General features: G+C 42.1%; 2 protein-coding genes across 2 annotated transcripts in view; one reads left to right on the top strand and one right to left on the bottom strand.

Annotated features, from left to right (window-relative positions):
* ppm1lb (protein phosphatase, Mg2+/Mn2+ dependent, 1Lb) overlaps window positions 1-13,834 on the bottom strand; it is a 39,707-nt gene extending 25,873 nt beyond the window's left edge. Inside the window, exon 1 of the mRNA XM_058079667.2 lies at window positions 12,971-13,834. Within this exon, the coding sequence (XP_057935650.2) occupies window positions 12,971-13,369 (399 nt within the window). The 5' untranslated portion in view covers window positions 13,370-13,834. The remainder of the gene's footprint in view (window positions 1-12,970) is intronic.
* Window positions 13,835-14,391: 557 nt separating this feature from the next.
* On the top strand, window positions 14,392-25,868 carry nmd3 (NMD3 ribosome export adaptor). The gene is made up of 16 exons (XM_058079666.2): window positions 14,392-14,473; window positions 14,715-14,775; window positions 15,813-15,947; window positions 16,583-16,679; window positions 16,792-16,872; window positions 17,961-18,089; window positions 18,291-18,381; window positions 18,592-18,670; window positions 19,685-19,781; window positions 19,988-20,105; window positions 22,145-22,290; window positions 23,402-23,514; window positions 23,590-23,662; window positions 23,761-23,867; window positions 24,789-24,859; window positions 25,626-25,868. The coding sequence occupies exons 2-16, from the start codon at window positions 14,732-14,734 to the stop codon at window positions 25,757-25,759; spliced, it is 1,515 nt and encodes a 504-aa protein (XP_057935649.2). The 5' UTR covers window positions 14,392-14,473; window positions 14,715-14,731; the 3' UTR covers window positions 25,760-25,868.

The following is a 25,868-nucleotide window of genomic DNA, read 5'->3' as shown; positions in this document are numbered from 1 at the left end:
ATATCGGATTCAATTGTTCCCACTGGTTTTGTCCGATATAAGTGAAATCCATTATATGCGTATCCCGGAAAATGTCCGTTTTATCGGATTTTATCCGTTATAAAAAGGCACTTCCTTCACTATGTTTCCAATGTACCTGGACGCGCAAGCAACGCTGCAAACGCTGCAAATGACGTCGTATAGCGGCCTGTCACGATTCGGCGAATCGGAGCGCCATATGCGAGGGAAATTTAATGGAACTGCATTGGAACGGGACTGGAGATTTTGTCCGAAATAGGCGAAATCCGTTATAAAAAATCCGATATATGCAATGAATTTTTATTGGAAATGCATTACAGAAAAATCGGTTCTTTTTTATCTGTCCGTTGTGAGCGAATTTCCGATATATCCGAGTCCGATATATCCGAGGTTTACTGTACAACAAACAGAAATGATTCATTATGAAGCTTAAGAACTTTTTTTAGAAATGCTGAAATTGCGCTCACATTTTTGGAGGCGCTTGTTCGATAATTGTTACCCATAACCCCATAAGACAATAAATCAGACAGAACACATACCAGGAAAATGACCATACAGAAGACACAATGTATTCATGTAAAAGCACTGGGATCGACCACGTGCTATACAGTATATCATTTGTGAGAATAAAAGGAAGTGCGAGCTTTCAGTGTGAGCGACCGACATGATATCCCAATATGGATGCGCGTTACGCTGGCAGCGAAGCAAAGTGAAGCGATATTTCAAATCACGGGAGCTTTACGAGTGTGAGGCAGAAACATAAGCGTGCATACGTGGGGGCGGGAGCCGAGGCACAGAGGCAATGAGCCGTATTTATCATGCAAGAAGATGTAGGCGAGACGGCTGGTGAGCGGCGATGACGAACACGCCATTATAGACCTTTTTTGAATCGTCTCTTCATCAGCGGCACCTTGATAACTTCCTGCCTACACGACACAATAAAAAGGACACACTCATGCCTCCACTCCACTAATGCCACTCAAACATAAATCCAGTGGTATAATAAGAAGAAATGCAGCTTCAGCCGCTTTGCTGAAATTGCATTGCTCTTTTAAAAGCACCTTGTCTCGACTATTTAGTAGCTTTTCATGTGAAGCATATTGTAATTAATAGATACGTTTATAGGATAAATTATTCATTCATTCATTTTCTAACGCTTTTCCTCACAAGGGTCGCGGGGGTGCTGGAGCCGTCTTTGGGCGAGAGGCGCTGTACACCCTGGACTGGTGGCCAGCCAATCACAGGGCACATATAGACAAACAACCATTCACACTCACATTCATACCTATGGACAATTTGGAGTCGCCAATTAACCTAGCATGTTTTTGGAATGTGGGAGGAAACCGGAGTACCCGGAGAAAACCCACGCATGCACGGGAAGAACATGCAAACTCCACACAGAGATGGCCGAGGGTGGAATTGAACCCTGGTTCCAAAAACATGCTAGGTTAACTGGCGACTCCAAATTGTCCATAGGTATGAATGTGAGTGTGGCGACCAGTACAGGGTGTACCCCGCCTCTCGCCCAAAGGCAGCTGGGATAGGCTCCAGCACCCCCGCGACCCTCGTGAGGATAAGTGGTAGAAAATGAATGAATGAATGAATAATATTAATGGGGGGCTGCACGGTGTCCGAGTGGTTAGCACGCAGGCATCACAGGTAGGAGACCTGAGTTCAATTCCACCCTCTGCCATCTCTGTGAGGATATTGCATGTTCTCTCCATGCTTGCATGGGTTTCCTCCCACATTCCAAAAACATGCTAGGTTAATTGGCAACTCCAAATTGTCCATAGGTATGAATGTGAGTGTGAATGGTTGTTTGTGAAAATGTGCCCTGTGATTGGCTGGCCACCAGTCCACCAAAGGATGTTCCGCTCCCACCCATCTGTGCACCGTGAATGACTGGTGGCAAGTCCATGGAGGTATTCATCTTTTGCCCAAAGTTAGCTGGGATAGGCTCCAGCATTCTGTAACCCTCAACAGAATACATAAGCAATATACAAACTGGATTTTTACCATCATGCATGATAAATCTTGATAGAAGATGAGTTGAATGCAGCAGTTATTTGATTTTTGGTTTTTGATTTTCTAAATGAGGCCCCGTTGCAGGCCTCAGACAATAAGCTGCGGTAACAAGTGATGGTCTGTCTGAGTGGGACATGCTGATGTCAAGGGTTTACACTCTCCCTGTTGACTTGCTGCTAGACGTAAAAAAAAAAAAAAGGTCAAGTAATCACAGATTGGACTCAACTTTCAATCCCATTTGAAGATTAAGTTTACTATTCCAGAGATCAGTGCGTAAGTCTTACTAATGACTCTCAATCTGCTGCCCCCCCGAGCTCTGCTGTCTTCTGTATAATTGAACCTCATTTGTTTACAGCTTTAAGGCTAACTGCTTTTTTTTTTTTTGAACGTGTAAACAGCAGCTTGCTTCGCCGGAACTCCCTAAACGCTATTATTTGACTGGGATCTGATTTAGCGATATGAATATTTATGGTTTCATACTCTCGTTGGTGGTCAGTACTGAATATTTATCGATGCACAAAGCCACCTCTGTGCACCTCCTGTGTGATCTCTGTACCCTCCTTTCTATAACGATCGAGGGCAACATCTCCACATCGGCAGCTGCCATTTGACACCCCTGCACAACCTGAAACGCCATTGATTCATTCATTCATTCATTTTCTACCGCTTTTCCTCACGAGGGTCGCAGGGTTGTTGGAGCCTATCCCAGCTGTCTTCGGGTGAGAGAGTCACGGTACACCCTGGACTGGTGGCCAGCCAATCACAGGGCACATATAGACAAACAACCATTCACACTCACATTCATACCTATGGACAATTTGGAGTCGCCAATTAACCTAGCATGTTTTTGGAATGTGGGAGGAAACCCATGCACGCATGGGGAGAACATGCAAACTCCACACAGAGATGGCAGAGGGTGGAATTGAACTCAGGTCTCCTACCTGTGATGCCTGCGTGCTAACCATTCGGACGCCGTGCAGCCCCCCATTAATATTATTCATTCATTCATTCATTTTCTACCGCTTTTCCTCACGAGTGTTGTGGGGTTGCTGGAGCCTATCCCAGCTGTCTTCGGGTGAGAAAGTCGCAGTACACCCTGGACTGGTGGCCAGCCAATCACAGGGCACATATAGACAAACAACCATTCACACTCACATTCATACCTATGGACAATTTGGAGTCGCCAATTAACCTAGCATGTTTTTGGAATGTGGGAGGAAACTGGAGTACCCAGAGAAAACTCCACACAGAGATGTCTGAGGATGGAATTGAACTCGGGTTTCCTAGCTGTGAGGCCTGTGCGCTAACCACTCGACCACCGTGCAGCCTGCCTGAAGTTTAACTTTTTCATGAAATTATTTTAGTTAGTTTCCTTCTTCACAAGCAGAAATTAATGGCGGCTCCATGTTGGATCGCTGCTGGTTTTATTTAAAGCTTTGCTCTTTAGCCCAAGAGTTCCCCAGTGAATAGAAACCATGTGCAAATATCAAAAGTTTGTATCAGCCGCATTCCTTCCATTCAGATGGCTTGATGTGTTTGAGGCTGTGCGGCACATGTGAGCGCCAGACCAGCGGAACCTTACATTTAAAAGGAGACAAGAAACCAAAACATGTTCGGCTCAGATGATATTGATAAGACACACTAAACAAAAAGAAAAGAACAACCAGGATTGTTTTCGCTATCAAAGATGCACCTGCAGCAGAAATTGTCCCCATCTGTCCAGTGAGAAGACAGGAAGAACCACACGGCTGTTCGCTCGCTCGCTCGACAAACTGTCCTGCTCTCCCCTCTCTCTGTCTGCATACACAATCGCACCAATGTGGCTAACGCTGAACAGCTGCCACTTGCTACCTCCTCTCAGCCAACATTCTTCTCCCGCCATCCTCCACTGCCAAGGCAGTGAACGCACAACTGACTCATCTGTTTCTCCAATCACGCACACAAACAAGCGGCTAATTGTGGAGCGGCATCAAGAGTTAGCCAACTGTAGATGTGCTAAAAAAGCAATCTTTTACTTAAGAACTTTAACTCCTACTGTGGACTCCCTGCCTTGAAAAACAAAGTGCAGCAATTAACCCCTCGAGGCAGGTCGATTCCGAACCTGATTAAATTCAATTACCAAACAAAAAAAAACACTCTCAGAAATAACATTGGACCATGAACCATGCCCAATGTTTATTTCCTGGCCCTTTGTAGCGAGTTGTGGAGTCTTCCAGTCATCTGCACCTTTAAAAGTAATGGTAATGGTTTAATTTCATTTGAACATGCATCAGATTACAATTGAATGCATCACATAATCAGTTCACAGTTCCACATGTCCAAAAGGAGTAGGAAGAAGCAAAGCTTATTAAATCCTACCCCTCCATCTGGTACTTTTACATTTGTTCACTTCCTGCTTTCCCAATATAGTTTAAGTTTTTTTGTTTGTTTTTTTATTTTTTGTCACATACCGAAGTATGAGGTGATATGACCATACAATGACATAATGGGTACCATAGGGTACAAAAGAGTCACTGTTTGTCACCTAACAAAATTGCACTAAAACACTTTCATTGTTTTTGCACAACTGCTGTTTTTACTCTGCTAAAAATGACACTGAAAAATGTAAACAATAACATTCAGCATAGGGGGATACTATTGTGATAGTGAGCCATGTACGGCGTATGGTATTGTGAAATTCATTATGTGACTATTTTGGATTGTATTGATAGCAACGACTTGTGTGGTTACTAAGCTTCGGTATCCATCCCTATCCAGACTTTGCTATTCCCTTCCAATTAGTGGTGCGAGACCAAAACAAGACTCTGCAGCAAAATGGATGGTAAAAAGTCAATATGCCTGTCACTTTTAACTCAAATCACATTAATATTATCTCCTCTTAGGTAAACAAACTCCAAAGTTGCAGCAATTGGAAGTTAGTATTCATTTGGTGTGCATTGTACAGAGATTTACTGTATTGTGCTTGTTTTTTCAGTGCATGACAACAGCATGACATTATTATGAGGACTGGAGCGCACCTCTCTCGCTCTTTTTTCTGAACCAATCCATCAGAGGTTTGACAGAAATCAACCGTACCAAATAATTGGCATGCTTGGCAAATTAAAGAACACCCGCCTAGCTGCATCAATTTTTTATTTTATTTTAACAACCAATTAATCAGTTAATTTTTTTTTCAATTAATTGGATTTTTTTAAAAACACATGTATATGTACGTATGTCTGATGTTGCCTACCATTATGGTACTTGTATTACTACAGTTGATATTGGAAATCCCTTCACATGTATAAATATTGATAAATGCTTGAGGTATTATTAGGAAGGAAAAAGACTATTTTGTATATATTCTGTTGTATGTTTTGCAATATTTTGCTCAAAATATTTAATGAATTGGCTTTTTCCCCTCCCCAAAATCACAGCAAAGAAGAGGAATTTCTTCAAAATTGAAATACCGAATCATAAACAATAATTTTCCAATACACGATTACAAGTGACTACATCCCATTCTTTGCATAGGAATGTCCTTACGTGCTGATTTCTGCAGTGGTATCGGGAAGAGGCAAAAATGTCGATTGCGCAATCCCAAAGTCAAAGCTGATGTGTGTGACGATCTGGTTTTGCCCAAAACACAAATGTAGTAGGACTGCTTCCATGGATGACGAAGGGTAGCCTTGGCGGAGGCCAACGTTCATCAGGAAATAGGCTCCATGAACCAAGCTCCATTTGTACAAGGACCGAATGGCACGTAGTAGACCGGTTGGGCAAAGTCCCGTGCACCCTCCAGCTCCAGCTAAAGCCCTCACCAAAAAAACGGCAACAGTGTTCCATTGACATAACTGTCTCGTATATTAACCTAGCTATAGCGGTATTATTATTGTAGCAGCTAGCATAAAATGTTTTTATGTTTCTAATCTGTCAGACTAACACGACGCCTCACGGACATCGTAAGTGTTGTCGCTGTATCCATGCTGCTGTTGCTAACGGAACTAGCATAAGTATGTGTTTCTAAGCACAAACCAGGAAAGAGGTTTTGGTTGTGTTTTTAATCCTCAAGATACTGCGACTATTACATGTTATCATCAGTGTACGTGTTAATGCATGATCACAGCTTGTATATCAAACGAGACAACATTCCTTCAAAGTCGAAATAGGCATGTCCCAATGACCTGCATTGTTAGCTAGCTCATATTAACTTGTTTTCTTATATAATTATAATGCACAGAAAAGAGAACAGAATATTATTCATGTTTCACAAAATGTTGTGCAGTTCCCCTTTAACACAAGAATTTGTTCTTGACATCAAGGGAAGGACCAGTTTTACAGGCCGTATCATCAGATTGTTGCGGTTCATGTCACCAAACAGGTTTGTAAACTAATTAACACGTTCCAGCAGACAAAAAAACTTGTCTTTCAGAATGTTTTCATGACACGCTCATTTGATTTACTGTATGTATGCTCAAGTTGAAGAATTCCTCGTTATAAGGGCTGTATGAATAAAATAAAATAAACCTCTGATGATGCGAGGCATTAGTGCTGAATAACTTAGGTTGTGTACTTGACATTATTGTTCTTGTTGCCTTAGCTACGGTGTATGGCACCAATCATCTAACATGATTACCACTATAAGGATGAAGGTGAAAGCTAATTACGAGTACGAGTTTAATTCTATAAGCACAGAATAAGGGCAGTTGCCGTTGACATAGACATACAATACGTACAAACGTGGTAGTGATTTCAGTGTAAGATGGCGACAGTTCAATAGAGCCAATCTGAGTTGGGTAACAACCGTCCCCGCTTAGACTCGCTGATTTTTATCACAAAGTCATGTGAGTGTACCATCATGACCTCATCAAGAACAGTACGCTGTTGACGCCGCAGAGCTACGAGCTTGGATGGCGTTTTGAGTTTGAGGACTGAATGTGACTCTGAGTCTGAGTCTGGATTGATAACATCCCCCCCCAAATAGGCAACCAGTAGAGCCCCAATTTAATTTTGGAGCCCAATGTCTGACTGCTGCATTTTTTTTTAAACCAAAATTAGTCCACGGAGGACGGATTTTGCCAAGAGCCTTTTTCGAGTTCCATCACAGCGTGGTTTGCAGACTGGGGGAAATAAATATTGGTGTGCTTACCCATGTAGGCGAAAAGCTGGTGTATTACCTCATGTCCTGGAGCAACAACTTTATTTGCTTTCATCCCTTTCTTATTTTAAAATAACATTAACTGCTTACCATTTTGCAGCCCTAGGATACAACTTCCTTGTTTTCATTTTTGTTTCCAGCAGAAAACAGGTCCGCTGCTTTGATTTCACGACGCTGTCGAGGTTTGATTAGCTTGAGAGCATTTAGTTTTGGCTTACACATCAGTCTATTGCCAGAAGTTCAACTCCACAGGCCGTGTCCGTAGCTAGCTGTAGCTCCACAAATCCACACAGGAGAGCATTTTGTTTGCAACGTAAAAATATAACAAATATCCACGTTTCAAGAATACACACAAAATAGCTAGCTAGCACAATAGTTTTAAACTAACTGAAAATAGACAAAAAAGGTAAGAAATCCGTATGCCTTCTAACTGTCAAGCGCTAACTGACGGCTAAATGTGAACCAGGAAGTATATCTGCTCTTTGCACTCTTAAAGGGGAAGTACACTTTTTTAACAATGTGTAAAAAATCTTATAAAAACATGAATTCCAATAGACCTTTAGACATTTTTAACTATTATATGAAGTTATAAAATACATTATGAATTATTAAACTTCTTTGCACTTATTTATTATTTATTATTTATTATTAAATAAATTATAAAAATAAATTATGTAATAATTTATAATAATAATTATTATTGTTGTATGAAGTTATAAATTAAATGATGAATTATTAAACTTTTTTGCGCTTATTTAATAATTTATTATTAAATAAATTAATAAATTCAATTACTTAATCATTTATAATAATAATAATAATTATTATTATTATTATTCAGGGCGGCACGGCGGTCGAGTGGTTAGCGCGCAGACCTCACAGCTAGGTGACGAGGGTTCAATTCCACCCTCAGCCATCTCTGTGTGGAGTTTGCATGTTCTCCCCGTGCATGCGTGGGTTTTCTCCGGGTACTCAGGTTTCCTCCCACATTCCAAAAACATGCTAGGTTAATTGGCGACTCCAAATTGTCCATAGGTATGAATGTGAGTGTGAATGGTTGTTTGTCTATATGTGCCCTGTGATTGGCTGGCCACCAGTCCAGGGTGTACCCCGCCTCTCGCCCCGAAAGACAGCTGGGATAGGCTCCAGCACTCCCCACAACCCTCGTGAGGAAAAGCGGTAGAAAATGAATGAATGAATGAATGTTCTGGTAACCCAGAACTTGAACCAAACCAAAACGTTTCGTCACCTCTTGACTCAAAAGTGGAGCAAACAAGCAATGGAGATGATAGATTTGTGTCATGTTTGGTGCTCCTAAACAGGCTCTACAGGCTCATTTTATCGTTACAACATCATAAAAAGTCATTTTGGTATAATAATGACCGTTTTAATGAATTGGTTTAATTACATGCTGCTTTGCAGGCATGGTGTAATGTGGCGCTATATCGTTGGTGCAGATTTTACCATTCCGCCGTCAAGCTCCTTGATTGAAACACGAGCCAGGAATACATTGAGAAAATAGTGTTTTTTTCAAACACCCATAACTCTTGTATGGTAATGAGTTAAGGCATACAGTAGGGCGGGGGTGTCATCGTTTGGTGGTGGTCCAAATTAGGATTGTTTAGCCTGGACAGAAGAACCTAGTCCGTCCTTAGTTCACCTTTGCTTTATGTTCAGTCTAAATGGCCATTTTATTTTCAACTTTATTATCAATTTCTTAAATAGTAAAATGGATGGCGCTTCAGGGAGCAATTGAAGCAGTCATGCGGTAGAGTTCACCTTCTTTGCAACTTCACAATGGTCGTTTTATAGTCAGGAGACAGGGGTTGAATATTAATTCAGGTAGTTTTTTGTTTTTCACCCGAGGCCTGTGCTCGTGCGGGTTATGGAGTTAAGATACCAAACAGTTTGCATTCAGTCTGAGCTTGCCCTGACTGGGGGTGGATGAAAGGAAGCTGGCATGTGACTAAATGCACTGTTGGTATTTGAGGATTAGAAAGAGAACAAACAAAGAGGGCTGGTTGGGAAGACCTAAAGACGGTAATGTACATAAGCATGTAAGTGTGTAGTTCAAAAAGTTGTGTAATGGTTGTTTGTCTATATGTGACCTGTGATTGGCTGGCCCACCAGTCCAGGGTGTACCCCGCCTCTCGTCCGAAGACAGCTGGTATAGAATGAATGAATGAATGAATTAATAATAATGTGAGTGGTTATCGCACAGGCCTTGCAACTAGGAGACCGGAGTTCAATTCCACCCTCGGCCATCTCTGTGTGGAGTTTGCATGTTCTCCATGTGCATGCGTGGGTTTTCTCCGGGTACTCCGGTTTCCTCCCACATTCCAAAAACATGCTAGGTTAATTGGCGACTCCAAATTGTCCATAGGTATGAATGTGAACGTGAATGGTTGTTTGTCTATATGTGCCCTGTGATTGGTTGGCCACCAGTCCAGGGTGTACCCCGCCTCTCGCCAGAAGACAGCTGGGATAGGCTCCAGCACCCCCCTGGTGAGGATAAGCGGTAGAAAATGAAGGAATGAATGTGTACAGCTTATATAGCGGTAGAGGCTTACTATCCAATGAAAGTAAGTCAACACAACAGTTATTGTCTAAATAGCTGGCAACACATAAAAGCACCAAGATAATTATGTATTGTCTTCAGTCATGGCGGTGTAGTGTACTATGACATATTGAAGCACAAATGTGGCGACATGGCAGTTTCCTTACATAACAACCCAAACACACCTTTGGGTTGAAGGCGATGACGTGGATCAAGCATGTCTCCAAACCTCAAACCTCAACCCAATTCAGCAACTGTGGGCCATCCTCAAGCAGAAGAAACTTGGAAGAGTCCAAGGTGTCAAACGTCCACCATCTCCACCAGTGATGTCATCACAGAGGAGTGGAAGAGGATTCCAAACTAATTCCATCCCCGAGAGCTTAAAGGCAGTGCTAGTTAACAATGTTGTTTTTCTTGTTTGCATGGATGAAGTGCAACGTCTTTTTGCTGACACCATATTGTTTTTGTTCTTAAAGTAACAACTAAATGAGACCGAATCTCTGCTGGTTGCATCCAAGTACTGCATTTTGCCTCGATTGCTCACTTGAGTTTGGAGTAACAAGCATCAACTTCCACCATGGCGATTCTAGAAGTAATCGGGACATCATCTCATGATTCCCACTGTTCCGACTTCATGTCCCTCGTGGCAAAAGTTGACTGGCAACAACGTTTCAGCTCTTCCACGATGTTAAATGAAGTGGAAAGTGGTGCGCACACAAGGGGCGTCATGCCTCGCTGGAAATTACTATTTCATGAGAAGACACCAGAGAGTTGGAGAGCGCCGTAAAAAAAACAAAAGAAGAAAGTCTTGTGGGATTTTCTTAATTCGTCCCCGGTGATGAACCGCAAAAGAGAGGAAGAGAGGGAGGAGTCATTGAAGGAAAAAGGACAAATAAATGGAAGAGTGGGCTTGATGCCTGTCAAACATTTCTAATCTTTCCCACTGTCAGCATTTTGCATAAAAATAAACATGTGCTTTCAGTCATCTATAGGATTGTAAAGCATGGCTATTATTCATTCATTCATTCATTTTCTACTGCTTTTCCTCACGAGGGTCGCGGGGGTGCTGGAGCCTAAAAGTAAGTCTAACGTAAGTCTCAATGGTGTGTTCAAGGACCGCTGAACAAAGTGCCCGTAACACCAGAAGAAGACACATTATTACTGAATAACATGATTACCTGCATAAATTCATTCATTCATTTTCTACCGCTTATCCTCACGAGGGTCGCAGGGGGTGCTGGAGCCTATCCCAGCTGTCTTCGGACTAGAGGCGGCATATATAGACAAACAACCATTCACACTCACATTCATACCTATGGACAATTTGGAGTCGCTAATTAACCTGGCATTTTTTTGGAATGTGGGAGGAAACCGGAGTACCCGGAAAAAACCCACGCATGCACGGGGAGAACATGCAAACTCCACACAGAGATGGCAGAGGGTGGAATTGAACCCTGGTCTTATAGCTGTGAGGTCTGCACGCTAACCACTCGAACACCGTGCAGCTGCACGGTTATTATGTCTATATATACGTATATAAGAATCGTCACCGATTCTTTTCACAATGGACATTTTTCTCGCCGATCTCATCTCTGCTATTTGCGGATGATGTGGTTCTGATGGCCTCTTGGGGCTTTGACCTTCCACAATCAGAGTGTGAAGATTCTGGAATGACACTCAGCAACTCCAAATCTGAGGCCATGGTTCTCAGTCGGAAAAGGGTGGCGTGCTCCCTCCGGGTTGGGAATGAGATCCTGCCCTAGGGGGAGGAGTTCAAGTATCGCGGAGTCTTGTTTACGAGTGAGGGAAGGTGGGAGTGTGAGATGGACAGGTGGATCGGCGCAGCGTCTGCAGTAATTTGGTCACTGTACCGGACCGTCGTGGTGAAAAGGGAGCTGAGCTGGATACCATAGCTCTCAATCTATGTTCCCATCCTCACCTATGGTCATGAGCTTTTGGCCGTGACCGGAAGAACGAGATTGTGGATACAAGCGGCTGAAATGAGTTTCATCCGTAGGGTAGCTTGACTCACCCTAAGAGATAGGGTGGGGCTCAGAGTAGAGCCGTTTCTCCTTCATATCGAGAGGAGCCAGTTGAGGTGGTTTGGGCATCTAGTCCGGATGCCTCCCTGGTGAGGTGTTCCAGGCATGCCCACCCAGGAAAAGGCCCCGGGGCAGACCTAGGACATGCTGGAGGAATTATGTCTCACAACTGGCCTAGGAACGCCTTGGTGTCCTCCTGGTGGAGATGGAGGAGGTGGCCGGGGACCGGAAAGTCTGGGATTCCATACTGAGACTGCTGCCCCCTCAATCCGGATAAGCGGAGGAAAATTGATGGCTGAATAGATGGATGGATTAAAGGAGGTCCTTTCAAAATGGTCTCTCCAATATGTGGTCTGTGAACTGATATAGAGGATCACAGACAGTTACTTTCATTCATTCATTTTCTACCGCTTTTCCCCACGAGGGTCGCGGGGGTGCTGGAGCCTATCCCAGCTGTCTTTGGGCGAGAGGCGGGGTACACCCTGGACTGGTCGCCAGCCAATCACAGGGCACATATAGACAAACAACCATTCACACTCACATTCATACCTATGGACAATTTGGAGTCGCTAATTAACCTAGCATGTTTTTATGGAATTTTGGAGGAAACCGGAGTACCCGGAGAAAACCCACGCATGCACGGGGAGAACATGCAAACTCCACACAGAGATGGCAGAGGGTGGCAGACAGTTACTATGGTACCCATTATGTCATTGTATGGTCCTATCACCTAGTACTTCAGTACAGAAAGCAGGAAGTGAACAAATGTAACAGTTACTGATTGTAAAAGGAGCAGATGGAGGGGTAGGATTTAATAAGCTTTGCTTCTTCCTACTCCTTTTGGACATGTGGAACTGTGAACTGATGATGTGATGCATTCAATTGTAATCTGATGCATGTTCAAATGAAATTAAACCATTACAGATGCCTAAAAACTCCTGTCATATACAAGATTTTCAACTAGCGTTCAAGCACCAGAGTCCTAAAAACACAACGGGATGCTCCTATCATATAGATGATCTTTGACTAGTGTTTTTGCAGCAGATTCCTCAAAACAACAGAGCACTCCTAATGTTTTTGCAGCACTCCTGTCATCTGGAGTGTCAGGCATAAAAGCTTTGACTATTGTTATTACAGCATATTGCCACAAACAACAGCACTACAGTCATAAAGGGATTGCTAAAAACTCACCTCTCCTCCGTGCCCATCAAAAATCCCAAAAATGGACGGGTGACTCTTGTTGACAATGTCGGCGAGCACCTCGAAGCGGTCCTCCATGTGGTCTCTCCGGCCTTGGATGGAGTACACCGCTACGTTGTTGCTTTTCAACTCCCACGTCTTGGCGAACTCGGCGTCCAGGACGTCCAGGCCACCGAAACGTTCGTTCTGCATCATCTCGGCCACTTTCCCCTTGACCATCTTCACCGCATCTCGGCTCGACTTGACGATGGTCTTCACTTCGTCCGTGTGGAAGAAGTAACTCCACAGGGCCAGGCTGATACACAGCAGGAACAGGGTCTCCGGTCTTAGCAGAAAATAACGCATGATACGACCTAATAGGGACAGCAGGGTCATTGTATCTTCTATCATTTATTATGTTTGCACGCAGGAAGTCGCGGCGGCAGGTTGAGCGCGAGTCGCCGATGATTTCAGTCAATGGCTGGTGCGTTCAAAAAGGCTCGTTTGTGACGAAACATTTAAACCAGAAGAACATACCAAAATGTAAACAAATTAATAACACGTTTTACGTTCGACTTGGGGTGGCTGCGTGTCCACGCCGAGCACTTCAGCCTTCACCCCCGCAGTGGAAGAAAGCGGACAACGGCTGTCCTCTAACCATTTGGGAAGGGGGGGTTCGAGGAAAGTCCACCGCGCCGGACTTCGACGCGTGAGCCAGGATCCTATGGAGCTATGGAGGCGCCTATTCTTTATCCAGCTCCGCGGCTGTACCGTAGTCCTCAAAATAGCGGTCTGTGACTGTCGTCACATTCTCAGCTGCCACACTGGCTGTGGCTGTACACAAGCTCTGCTGCCAGAATACACAACCGAGGTGCATTCACGAACGCCCCGTTTTCTGATTACTTTTGAAGCTGCTATCGTGATCACCAGAGTCTACATTCAAAGTGTGAACTTCACTTAACGTTTCCCGGCGATTCTGCACTTGATAAGCGTTAGTATATGGACTACAGCTTTCAATAAAAGTCAATTTCTACTCTGGAAATTATTGTTTCTCGAGTCAGACTATTTCCGAAAGCTTTGAATGCACCACTCACGCAGCCAGTCAGCAGGTGCATGTGTAAACCACTGATTTAAAAATATTCTTTAACTGCAAATAGTATTTAAAGAAAAAACAATCGCCATCTTTCTGATTCAAACTACATTATGTTGTTTACTTTAGTTTGATGTCGAGACGAGCACTGACTAATATACGTCTTTTCATCCACAAAATTATTTATTTCACATCATGTACTTATATAAGGCAGTACAATATAAACGATAGTTTAACTGACACGTTAAACTAATAATAGCTTTATTAAATTTAAATACTGTTTTGGTTATTTCACTCAGGCGAGCACAGGGCAGCGCCTGGGTCCTAAGACACTGTGTGACGTCACTCAGCCTTTCGGGAAGGGATCTCGATGGGGAAAACGTGGGGTAGAAAAGTGTGGTAGGGATTTAATGTTCGTCACACCGGTATGTATACTGTATTTAGTCTGTTATTTTTATGACTGTGTCTTTCTACTTTTTTTGTATTATCTACAAATGTGTATGTGGCTAACCAAACAAAACCTGTTTAGCGTTTAATGCTAATGCTAAATCTTTGACACATCACAATATTCAGCGCACTGGTCTTTGTTACTAGGTTAATTACTATATAATGGACTCTTCAGTGAATTATTTCGCATTTAAATGTTTTTCGTGTTTGTGTCCACAGTAGGGATTCTATCAAGAATGGAGTACATACAGCCTGCGGCCACACGTAGCCAAGGAAACATGTAAGTATCTACTTGTATCAGGTAATAACTAATTTATTGTAATGTATAATTACAGTTCTATTACGTCAAACACAATGCCTTATGTCTATGTATATAACTGACATGGGGCCTCGTCTGCGTATAAAGTTTGAGTCCACCCTTTTCCACGCAAAGTATGTCACCTACGTATAAAAACACATCCACGCGTGCGCAACGGTACACCACCTTTGCAGATGGCAGATGCGCACTTTTTGGACACAGGGCAAAAATACGACGCATATTTTGAAGGTGAAATAAAGTGATTTGAAAATTTGTCGTAATTATATGATGTCATTAATATCATATCAATATTCTGTTCATATACATTTAAGCGTGGTCTTCTTTTTGCTGTCCCCTTTTCCACCTGATTGGTTAAAAAGAGTCAGTTGTGTGCACAAGGTACCATACTGCTGTCTGACCAAGTTAGTTACTGAGGGGTCATATCTTGCATTTTTCAGAATACAGGTTTCACAAATTGGACTGGATTGGGCTGTTTATGCTAGCGGTCTGCAGAAAGAGGTCTCTAACATCAGCTTAGCCCCCCCCCCCCCCCCCCCCCGCAAACTCAGGATAGAGTCTGTTGGACCCCGTACCGTCTAGCAAAAGATAGAGCAATTAGAGCTTGAACAGACTTAAGAATAGCATCTTCCCCAGAGCAGTATTCTCTTCCTGACCTGAATACTTTTCTACTGTATTACAGTATTCTACTTCTATGCTGTGACACTTTCCTGTGGTCACTGTATTCTGTTCTATTTTAGCACTATTTGTATTACCCATTCTAGCCATCCATCCATTATGTTTATCTTCGATATTTTTGTTATACAGTGGTTGTCAAATAGGGGGCACGCTCCCCATGGGTGGTCGGGACTTCAGTATCAGTGTAACCCAATTAGTGCTGGACTTATTGTCTTATTATTAATGACAAAGTATCATGCCTCTTGCATCTCACGTCTTTACGAGACTCAATTGGTGACGACATGGATGTGATCTGTAAAGTTGTTTCTTATGTTCCCATTCAGCTTGTGCTGCACTTGTGGCGTCCCGATTCCTCCGAACCCAGCCAACATGTGCGTGGCATGTCTGCGCACTCAGGTGGACATCTCTGAGGGAATTCCTAAGCAAGTCACAGTGCATTTCTGCAAGCAATGTGAACGGTTTGTCCCATGTCTTTTACTATTGTATTATTTTCTTCTGTTCGTTGTCTATGAATCATTTGAATCAGTGATTTCCAAACCTTTCACCGTTGCATACCTCTTCAGACATCTGACTGGAGGTCATGTACACCCTGCACCTGCACACAAAAAAAATATATAAACCACACAATAAGACATATTTTATATATTATTAAATGTATTATACATTATGACAATATATAAAAAGCAGTGTTGGAGAAAATTGTACACATAAGTCTCAATGGTGTGTTCAAGGACCACTGAACAAAGTGCCCATAACACCAGAAGAAGACACATTATTACTGAATGCATAAATTCACAAATGTGCATAACTGAGGGCGTCCAGTCAACAAACAAACGATACAGTACAGAAAACACACACACACACAATATAAATGATCCTGGAAAATCTTCAAGATTAAACACTTTCAATGTACAACGTAGTTATCAAACGCACACACAACAATGAACAACTTCATGCTGTTACCTTTCTTCTGCACTGTACTGCTTACCTGCTGGGGCAGTCTCAATGTTCAAAGTTTTTCATTTTGAGGGGTATGCATACCCCACTCTGGGCATCAATGTGAGTTGCATATAAAGCTTCATTTTCTTCACAGGTACTTGCAGCCTCCAGCCACTTGGATGCAGTGTGCTCTGGAATCCAGGGAACTTCTTGCGCTATGTTTGAAAAAAATTAAAAGCTCTATGACCAGAGTAAGGGTTATTCTTACTAACATACCCAATTCATATATTTGCTCACCAAAAAAAAATGTCCATACATATCAACTGCTGTGTCATGAATTCACCTACATCTCTCGTCGCCCAGGTGCGTCTTATTGATGCCGGCTTCCTTTGGACAGAGCCGCACTCCAAAAGAATCAAGATTAAATTGACCATCCAGAAGGAGGTAGTGTAATCATAAGCAGTGCAACAAAAATCTTAGTATCCATCCATTTTCCGTTGTCCTTGGTCACTGGTAAGATGGACGCTATCCCATACGTAGACATGTACACAAACAATCATTGATTCACACTTAACATTCACATCTTAAATAGAAACTCTTAAACACAACTAATCTCCCTGCAATCCGACTCTTGAGTCTAAATCACACAAGCAGCTGTCACATCATCCAAATGACCTTTAATGAGAAAGCAGGCTCTGCGCTCCTGAGGGACATCCCTTTTGTTTTTGCTGTTGGACAGGGTCATTTTAAGAGAGCTTTAAAGGCCAGCTCGCTTTCTAAATTGCCAAGGATTATTAGGGCCACACTGAATAGAAAAAAGAAAACTGTAGAAATACTATGAGAATGTCAGAGAATTATACGATTAGCACAGCAAATATAAGAATAAGTCATTTTAGAAGACAACCGTAAGTGAGACTGAAGTTGACATATGACTAAAAAGTGGAAAACAAGTCGTATTTACATGAAAAAAAAATATTAATATACAGTACTGCATTTATTGACAAATTATTTTGCCTGTAAGAGTTGTACCATGGGGGCTGCATGGCGGATGAGTGGTTAGCGCGCAGACCTCACAGCTAGGAGACCAGGGTTCAATTCCACCCTCGGCCATCTCTGTGTGGAGTTTGCATGTTCTCCTGTGCATGCGTGGGTTTTCTCCGGTTTTACTCCGGTTTCCTCCCACATTCCAAAAACATGCTAGGTTAATTGGCGACTCCAAGTGTGAATGGTTGTTTGTCTATATATGCCCTGTGATTGGCTGGCCACCAGTCCAGGGTGTACCCCGCCTCTCGCTTGAAGACAGCTGGGATAGGCTCCAGCACCCCCGCGACCCTTGTGAGGAAAAAGCGGTAGAAAATGAATGAATGAATGAATGAATGAGTTGTACCATGGTGTTAAATTTCCAATTCTATAGCTAACATCATGCTGTTATGAGGCAACAGCACCTCTGCTCTTCCATATGTAAATGACACCCCCCCCCCAATGCTGTTTGAGCATGTGGTCTAACTTGTTGCGGTTTTTCACCTTTCCAGGTGATGAATGGTGCCATCCTCCAGCAGGTCTTTGTGGTGGAGTTCGTCGTCCAGCCTCAAATGTGTGACGACTGCCACCGTGTGGAGGCCAAGGATTTCTGGAAGGCAGTGGTTCAAGTCAGGCAGAAGGTCATGTGATGTGCTATTTGTTTTTTACTGCGTCAATAACCGATACTTCCCTTGCAGCATTCTACGGAGATGATGAATCTGTCATTTAAAAACTTTCAAAACATTCATTGTTTATGAATTGTGATTGACCAAATAAGATACTGTTGTTTAACTGCACTTGGAGTATATTTAACTCGTGTTTTCTTTCCTTTTGTTCAACAGACGGTTCACAAAAAGACATTCTACTATCTGGAACAGATGATCCTCAAACACAAGCTTCACCAGAATTCCCTTAACATCAAAGAAATTCATGGTTGTATGCTTTTTTTAGAAAATATGCCTGAAAGTAATTGCGATGCGTCATTGTAATAACAGTTACATGATGATGGTATCAATTACCGCGTACCATGTGGCTAACATCTCTCACTTTAATATGCACTCTAATCTGTCCTTGTTGTTTTGGAGCACATTATGGTGGTTTTTGTCACTTACGGGTGTAATGTTCTTGCTTTGTCGATCTCAGAGGGCATCGATTTCTACTATGGCTCCAAGCAACACGCTCAGAAGATGGTAGACTTCCTCCAGTGTACTGTACCCTGCAGGTGAGCCCAAAAAACACACATGATCCCAGCATTAGGTCAGCATGGGGCTTATTTTCAGTGTTCACTCATTTAATTATAGCGGCTCGCCAGGAATAAAATTGGACTGCCACAGATGTATTTGCGTGCTACCTTTTTTAAATCATAAAAATAATTACCTGTCCACCCTAAACATGTTAATTAGATGGTGTTTGGCTAGTGTGCACATTGCTACTAGCTGTTCATGTTTGGTGATTGACTGCAGCTATGATCCTAATTGTTTCCCAGTCGCTCATGATTGAGGAGGGAAATAGCCAACTGTATGTAAACATAATTAGTACAACATATTCTGATTGCACTGCTATGACCTGAATTGCTTTTGCATAATATTTATAACAGAGACAGTTGATAGTTTGCTCGTAGAAGTCCTTCACATGGCACAACCTAACATTAGTGGATGTTGCCAGCTGCAGTCGTTTATCATCATATGCACAAAGAGCCATTGCATTTCTAATCTGTAAGAATATTCAAGTGTACAGCACCTACCCCTGATGTACTGGGCTGTGACTTACAGCTGAGCTATTGTTGCCAGATCTCGCGAGAGAAATAAGCGACTCGCTCTCTGAACAGAAACCCAAACAACAAGCAAAATGGGAATTTCCCAGTGGCTGTACCACAAAAAAAAAAAAAAAACAAGCTCAAAGTCACTTATAATAAGAGGACAGAGCAACACTGCACCAAGATGCCATGTTTAAATGTGATTTAACAGGTCAACCAGAAAGCCACCCATTTGACTGCACTGAAAGGAGCATAAGCGCCATCTAGTGTTTTGGAAGGCACACAGTGCATGGCCAATAATTGCATTGCATGTAAACTGGGATGTCAAAAACTGAGATTTTTTTTTTTTCAGTAATTTGACTAATTTTGTGCACGGAAACTTACTCCCTGATTGCCGCATAACTTGCTATCAGACTTTCCCATCCTGTGTGTGTGTATATTGTCTCTGATATACTGAATGTTTGTTTCCCTCCTTTTTAGATCAAAGACGTCCCAGCGTCTTATCTCTCATGACATCCACTCAAACACGTACAACTACAAGAGCACTTTCTCTGTGGAGATAGTACCTGTTTGCAAGGTACGCACTGACACCAGCTTTTTGCTTCAAATGTAAATTGCAGTACATGTAATCAAGTTTTCACACCGACTGACATGTAAGTTAATCGGTATTTTTAAAACGCATGCTGCCATTATGAGATTAAAAAAATTAGGTGTGATGAAATGCTGATCTATTTACTTATATCTACTAAGTCATTTTGACCCTTGGTTGTCTGCTGTTGTCAGGACAACGTAGTGTGCCTTTCACCAAGGCTGGCCCAGAGCCTGGGGAACCTGGGTCAAGTGTGCGTATGCGTCCGTGTCACCAGCACCATCCATCTCATTGACCCAAACACCTTGCAGAGTGAGTGTCTTTACGTCCAGCTTTTTGGTGTGTGTGTGTGTGTGTGTGTAGCTTTAATGCTAATGAGTATTGTTTGTCCAGTCTTTTGACAGCATGTAGCTCCAAGAAGCGTTATTGTGCATTTTGCATACACAGGCTATAGCCCCTTGCTGCACTGCGGCTCAAACATCGCACCTTCACTCTATCGCCGTTTTGTCAATAATTATCGTACTTTCCGGACTATAGCGCGCACCTGATATAAGCCTCACCTACTACATTTTGAGAAAAAACGATTTTGTTCATACACAAGCCGCACCTGTATATAAGCCGCATGTGCCCACATTAAAACATGTAAACATATCTATCTCAACTTTCTTCACTTTTTGCATTTTCCATGATGGAGGGTATGTTCACGCTAATTTAATTTATGCACAAGACAAGAAGTTGCAGTCTTCCTCTACGCATATATTCCACCGGTCTTAATCGAGAGCCCCTGGCGGCCGTTAGAAAAATTACATAAATTGGCCGCATCACTGAATAAGCCGAAGGGTTGAAAGTTTGGGAAAAAAAGTAGCGGCTTATCGTCCGGAATTTACGGTAATTATTAAATGATCGCTCTTTCATGGTTGAACACGGCCTATTTAGAAAAAGCATAAAAACAGCAAAATGATCGAAAATACAAATATAAAGCATTCAGAGGATGTGATATGAAGTGATGTGTCTGACATCATCTCGCGAGAGTTGACTGTAGCTGAGTGCTAGCAGGACGTTAGCAGTGTAGAGAGTGGATTGTTATTAAATTGAATTGAAGTGCATTGGGAGTCTCCACAGTGACGGTAGATTGGTTTTTAGGGTGTCCATAACGTTACAATGATGAGACAGTAGCCACCAGGAAGTACTCGTCAGTCTCTTAATAGTATGTTAACTGGGCTTGTGTTTTCTGTTATTTATCCCTACTATATTGGCTAAGACTATAGAACTAATAGACTTAAGATGACTATAGAGGTGGTATTTCTTGTCTAGAGGGCTGTGATATTGGCAAAAAACTTACTATGTTGTAACTATGAAAACATCCAATGTATTAATATTGAACCCTACTTCACAGAAATTGACTTAATGATCTGGAACCAATTAGCCGCGATAAACGAGAAACAACTACACGATATTGGATAATACGAATAATATAAATGTGAATAGATAGCTGTTTATTTCATGTTTAGAAGATCATAAACAGGTTTCTATGTCATAGCTGCAAAAATATTTCATTATGAAGGAACCTACATCACGGAAAGTTGGGTTTGGAACCAATTAACCGATTATTATACTAAAAACGACCATCTTCTCTCAGTGGAGCCAACCAGTGAGGCAGATGTTTTTTTTTCTCCCCATGTTTAGTGGTTATAAACAGACTCTGGGGACACATATTAATCTTAAGTCATCATTAAAAATGAAAAAGTGTCCATAATAGAGGCTCTTTAATAGAAGCCGTTCTTTGTAAAAGTCTACACTAAGATGAAATCAGTCTGCTGGCCATGTGTTCGCAAAACAAATCCACGGCGCCACTATCTTCCATGTGCTTCCAGTCACGACACAGCATGTCGCCGCATGCGAGGAGGCATTCAAAAAAAACACACACACATTTGTTATGCAAGCTGTCGTGGCTCATTAGCACAAGTCAGCTCACGGCTAGAGCTGCTTAATCAATGGGAGTATAGTGGCAATTAGTAGTGATGCGCTTTCCTCTTTTTCTTTTTTTTTTTCCCCCGCTGGTGTGTTCCTCAGCAGAGTTGTGACATTTTGGAAGCTGCTTGCACTTTTAGCTACTCTTCAAAGATCAGGCTATTTTTGTTCCACAACTTTTTTTTTTTAGCTTACAACAAGATGGCCTCAAGGCTCATGTTTTTATGGTAATTAACGATGGCTTTAAAAAATGTTGGTGTTTTTGCTTTAACTGAAAGTGCGTCATGGAAATGAAAGGAAGCCACAATCACTGCTTTGTTGGTTTTGCACCATGACACATGATTGTACTTATTATATAATAAATGATTTCTGACTCCCAGTTGCCGAGGTGGATGGGAACACATACTGGCGCCATCCTTTCAACAGCCTCTGTAACCCACGGCAACTGGAGGAGTTTATTGTTATGGATATTGACATCATCAGAGATCAGAAGCTGGCTGCTGGAGCCGGCATGAGGTCCAATAAGGTGAGAGTGGGTGTTCATGCGTGGCTGGTGAACAGATTGCATGGTGGGGAGGGAAAAAAATCAATACTGAGCCATTAGGTTATTTATGAAGCTGCATGTGTGATTGCAGCCGACATGACAGAAACGTTAGCGTATTGATGGCACAGGGAATGGGTTTGTAGAGACACATGCTTCATCATTATGGATGTTCCTCTCACAAAACAATGGAGTAAAAAAAGTCCAACAGTAGTGCAGTTGTGAACACTCTTGATATTTAGTATTAGAATTTGCACTAAAAGTGAATTTCTGAGAATTGTTCGTAGCAGACACTAGCCACATTTACATGGACCCAAATATTCCAATTCCATTTGGGTTATTTGCTCAAACGGAAAGAATGTAACCTTTGTATACACCTCATTCCGAAAGAAAAATGCCAATCCGAATGAATATATAATCGGATTCACAGGGGTGGAATATTCCTTTCCCCAATCCGATTGAGGTATCTTGTACCCGCTCAAACGGAAAGTTATAAGACTTCTATACGCCATTCACAAGTCCAGTTTTATTAAAATAGAAAATACATATCTACATAAAACATGTGCCGAGCTCAATTATAAAATATTAGCAAGATTGAACTTATTAATTGAAATTGATCCTTTTCCTGTTCCCGGGTGCGTTCTTTCAGCGAATGCTGAGATATGACGTAACACGCAGCTCGAGACGTTCTTTGATTTTTAAAAAATGGAGGCGAGCAATCGGCACTGGACTGCTGCGGAAAGTTTGTTTATGATTCAAACTAAATTTCAAGACTGGACGAACGAAAAACTGGCAATACGGAGTTATTCCAACAAGTGAAAGAAAAACTTGAGGAAGTCGGTATCACGTGATGTTGATGTTTACTCTTTACTGCGCATGCCCCATTTACTATTCTGGTTGATTATAGCGCCGCAATAATCGCGATTGGAATATTCCTTTCCATATATACCATTGCTTTCGGAAAGATTCCATTCGGAAAGAGAAAAACTCATGTAAACATGGCTGTGTGGGCCAGTTGCTATCATAAAATAAAATTCATATTATGTGCCAAGTAACCAAAACCAAACCTCTAATTATTGTCCCAAATGTGTTGCAGCACACCCTGGCGGAGGTGTGGGTCCAAAAAACATCGGAGATGGACACCAGTCAGCAATACCACTGCCGCACATTCATGGGCCACCTGCTCAACATTGGGGACCTGGTCATGGGGTGAATAGCAGCACATGAGCGCACATGTAGCCAATTGGAAGGAAGGATTACAGGTTGCTATTCTGTTGCCGACAGGTTCGACTTTGCCAATTCCAATGTAAACGATGAGTTCCTGAATAAGATGAACCCTCATCATGTACCTGATGTGGTAAGACTTGTCCTCAATGACTCAATACTGACCACTAGTGGCGAATCGCTAACTTGCATGTTTCAACTAAAAGGAACTGTTCCTTGTGTTTTCCTAAGGTGCTCATCAAGAAGAGCTATGACCGCAGCCGTAGAGTGAGGCGCAGGAACTGGAAACTGCAGGAGATGGCCAGAGACCGGGATGGCATGGACACAGATGATGAGAGGTATCAATCATTTTGAATGAAGCGGCATTAGCCACGTTTACATGAGGAGTTTTTCTCTTTCCGAATGACCTTTCCGAAAGCAATGGTATACATGGAAAGGAATATTCCAATCACGTGTCTACATGCGCCGCTATAATCAACCAGAATAGTCAATGGGGCATGCGCAGTAAAGCGTAAACACCAACATCACGTGATACCGACTTCCTCGAGTTTTTCTTTCACTTGTTGGAATAACTCCGTATTGCCAGTTTTTCCTTCGTCCAGTCTTGAAATTTAGTTTGAATCAAAAACAAACTTTCCGCAGCAGTCCAGTGCAGATTGCGCGCCCATTTTTTTTTTTTAAATCGAAGAACATCTCGTACGTCATATCTCAGCATTCGCTGAAAGAACGCACCCGGGAACAAGAAAAGATAAAGTTCAATCTTGCTAATATTTTTTAAATTAAGAATAATTATTTTCTTTTTTTAATAAAACTGGACTTGTGAATGGCATATAGAAGGGTTTAGATTCTGTTCCACAGATGGCGGTAATGCACACGAAAGCTGCTTGCCAACCGCCAATAAATAACAGAAGAAGAAGAACGCACCCTGACAGCATTCCGATTGAGCGGTTACAAGATACCTCAATCGGATTGGGGAAAGTAATATTCCACCCCTGTGAATTTGATTATATATTCAGTCAGATTGGCACTTTGAGGTGTATACAAAGGTTAGATTCTTTCCGTTTGAGCAAATAACCCGAATGGAATTGGAATATTTGGGTCCATGTATACGTGGCTACTTTTGTCATTTCAAATACAACACAATATTACAGGCTTCTATTGACTGGCAGAACAATAGCAAAATCTTTTATAATTTCACCGACTATTATTATAACTTTGTGGAAAATAAATATCCTTTGGCTGGCTTTTTTTGCCCACAGACAATACCAGGACTTCCTGGAAGACCTGGAGGAAGATGAGGCTCTGAGAAAGAATGTTAACATCTACCGAGGTGAGTAGCTTTTTGTCTGTGCGTTCTCACGAAAAACAAACTAAACAGGAAGCACCTATTTTGCCAGCCCTCTATTAAAGCACATCCAAAAGCCTCCATCAATGTTCTCTATACATTCCGCAGTAGCAGGTACATTCATGACAGCATGTATTACTTCCAATAGTTTGGTCATTTTCCGCATTACCAGAGCTTCCTTTTTGGCCTCATTGATTTCACACAGCCCATAGCAACAAACGCTGCTTCCATCAACAGCAGCAGCATAGAGAGCACCACTAATCATGGTGAACTTCATGAGAACCGACAACAACTTTACTTTTACTCCCCCGAGGCAGAGAATAATACTGCTTGGTGCTCGGTAGATCCAGTTATAGCGAAACACAAAGCGTTGGTAAATTAAAACAGAATGAAAAAGTACACTTACAATGTCCACTCTCACTGGGATGCCGACTAATGGGTTGGCTATATCTTTCAGTATAAGACTCAGACTCCCCATTGAGCTGGTAAATTCAATTCAAACTCACAGGCCATGCAGCAACTCCATGAGCTTACATTTCTTCTCAGTCTCTGTAGTAGTATTGTGTTAAAAGAGCGATCCCTACTTATACCAGATATTTAGGCTTTAAAATACATATGTTGATTACTAAATAATGGGAAAAGTTAGAAAATATTTTAACTATTAGACCAAAGATGAGTGAAAATCCTCTAAAATGGTCGGAAAATTGGCCACTGAATGCACTGTTTTTTTCTTTTTTTTTTTAATTTTCAGATGCCTCAAAGATTCCAGTGGAGAGTGACACAGATGACGACGGAGCACCACGTATCTCCTTGACTGACATGCTGGAGGAACTCAGCCTCTCTGATGCCACAGGAGGCGAGGGGGCCGACATGATGACAGAGTAGCGAAACTGAACACCCAGATCCAACATTCTCACATGTCGTCTTCTTTGTAATAAGTGGGACTGCTTCATAACACAAGATGAAAAATAAATATTTCACTATCTGCATGCTA

This window comes from Doryrhamphus excisus, linkage group LG8 (assembly GCF_037039965.1).
Source record: "Doryrhamphus excisus strain RoL-2023G ecotype Guam linkage group LG8, RoL_Dexc_Guam_v1.1, whole genome shotgun sequence".
Lineage (NCBI taxonomy): Eukaryota > Metazoa > Chordata > Actinopteri > Syngnathiformes > Syngnathidae > Doryrhamphus > Doryrhamphus excisus.
The sequence above is the reverse complement of the archived record's forward strand: the minus strand, read 5'-3'. Positions and strand labels throughout refer to the sequence as shown.

Bases quoted from the DNA above. Each gene is read 5' to 3' on its own strand.
- nmd3 (XM_058079666.2), top strand. From the start codon at position 14,732: ATGGAGTACATACAGCCTGCGGCCACACGTAGCCAAGGAAACAT. The intron at 16,873-17,960 runs GTAGTGTAATCA...TCACCTTTCCAG, and splicing joins AATTGACCATCCAGAAGGAG to GTGATGAATGGTGCCATCCT. The intron at 23,868-24,788 runs GTATCAATCATT...TTTTGCCCACAG, and splicing joins ATGGACACAGATGATGAGAG to ACAATACCAGGACTTCCTGG.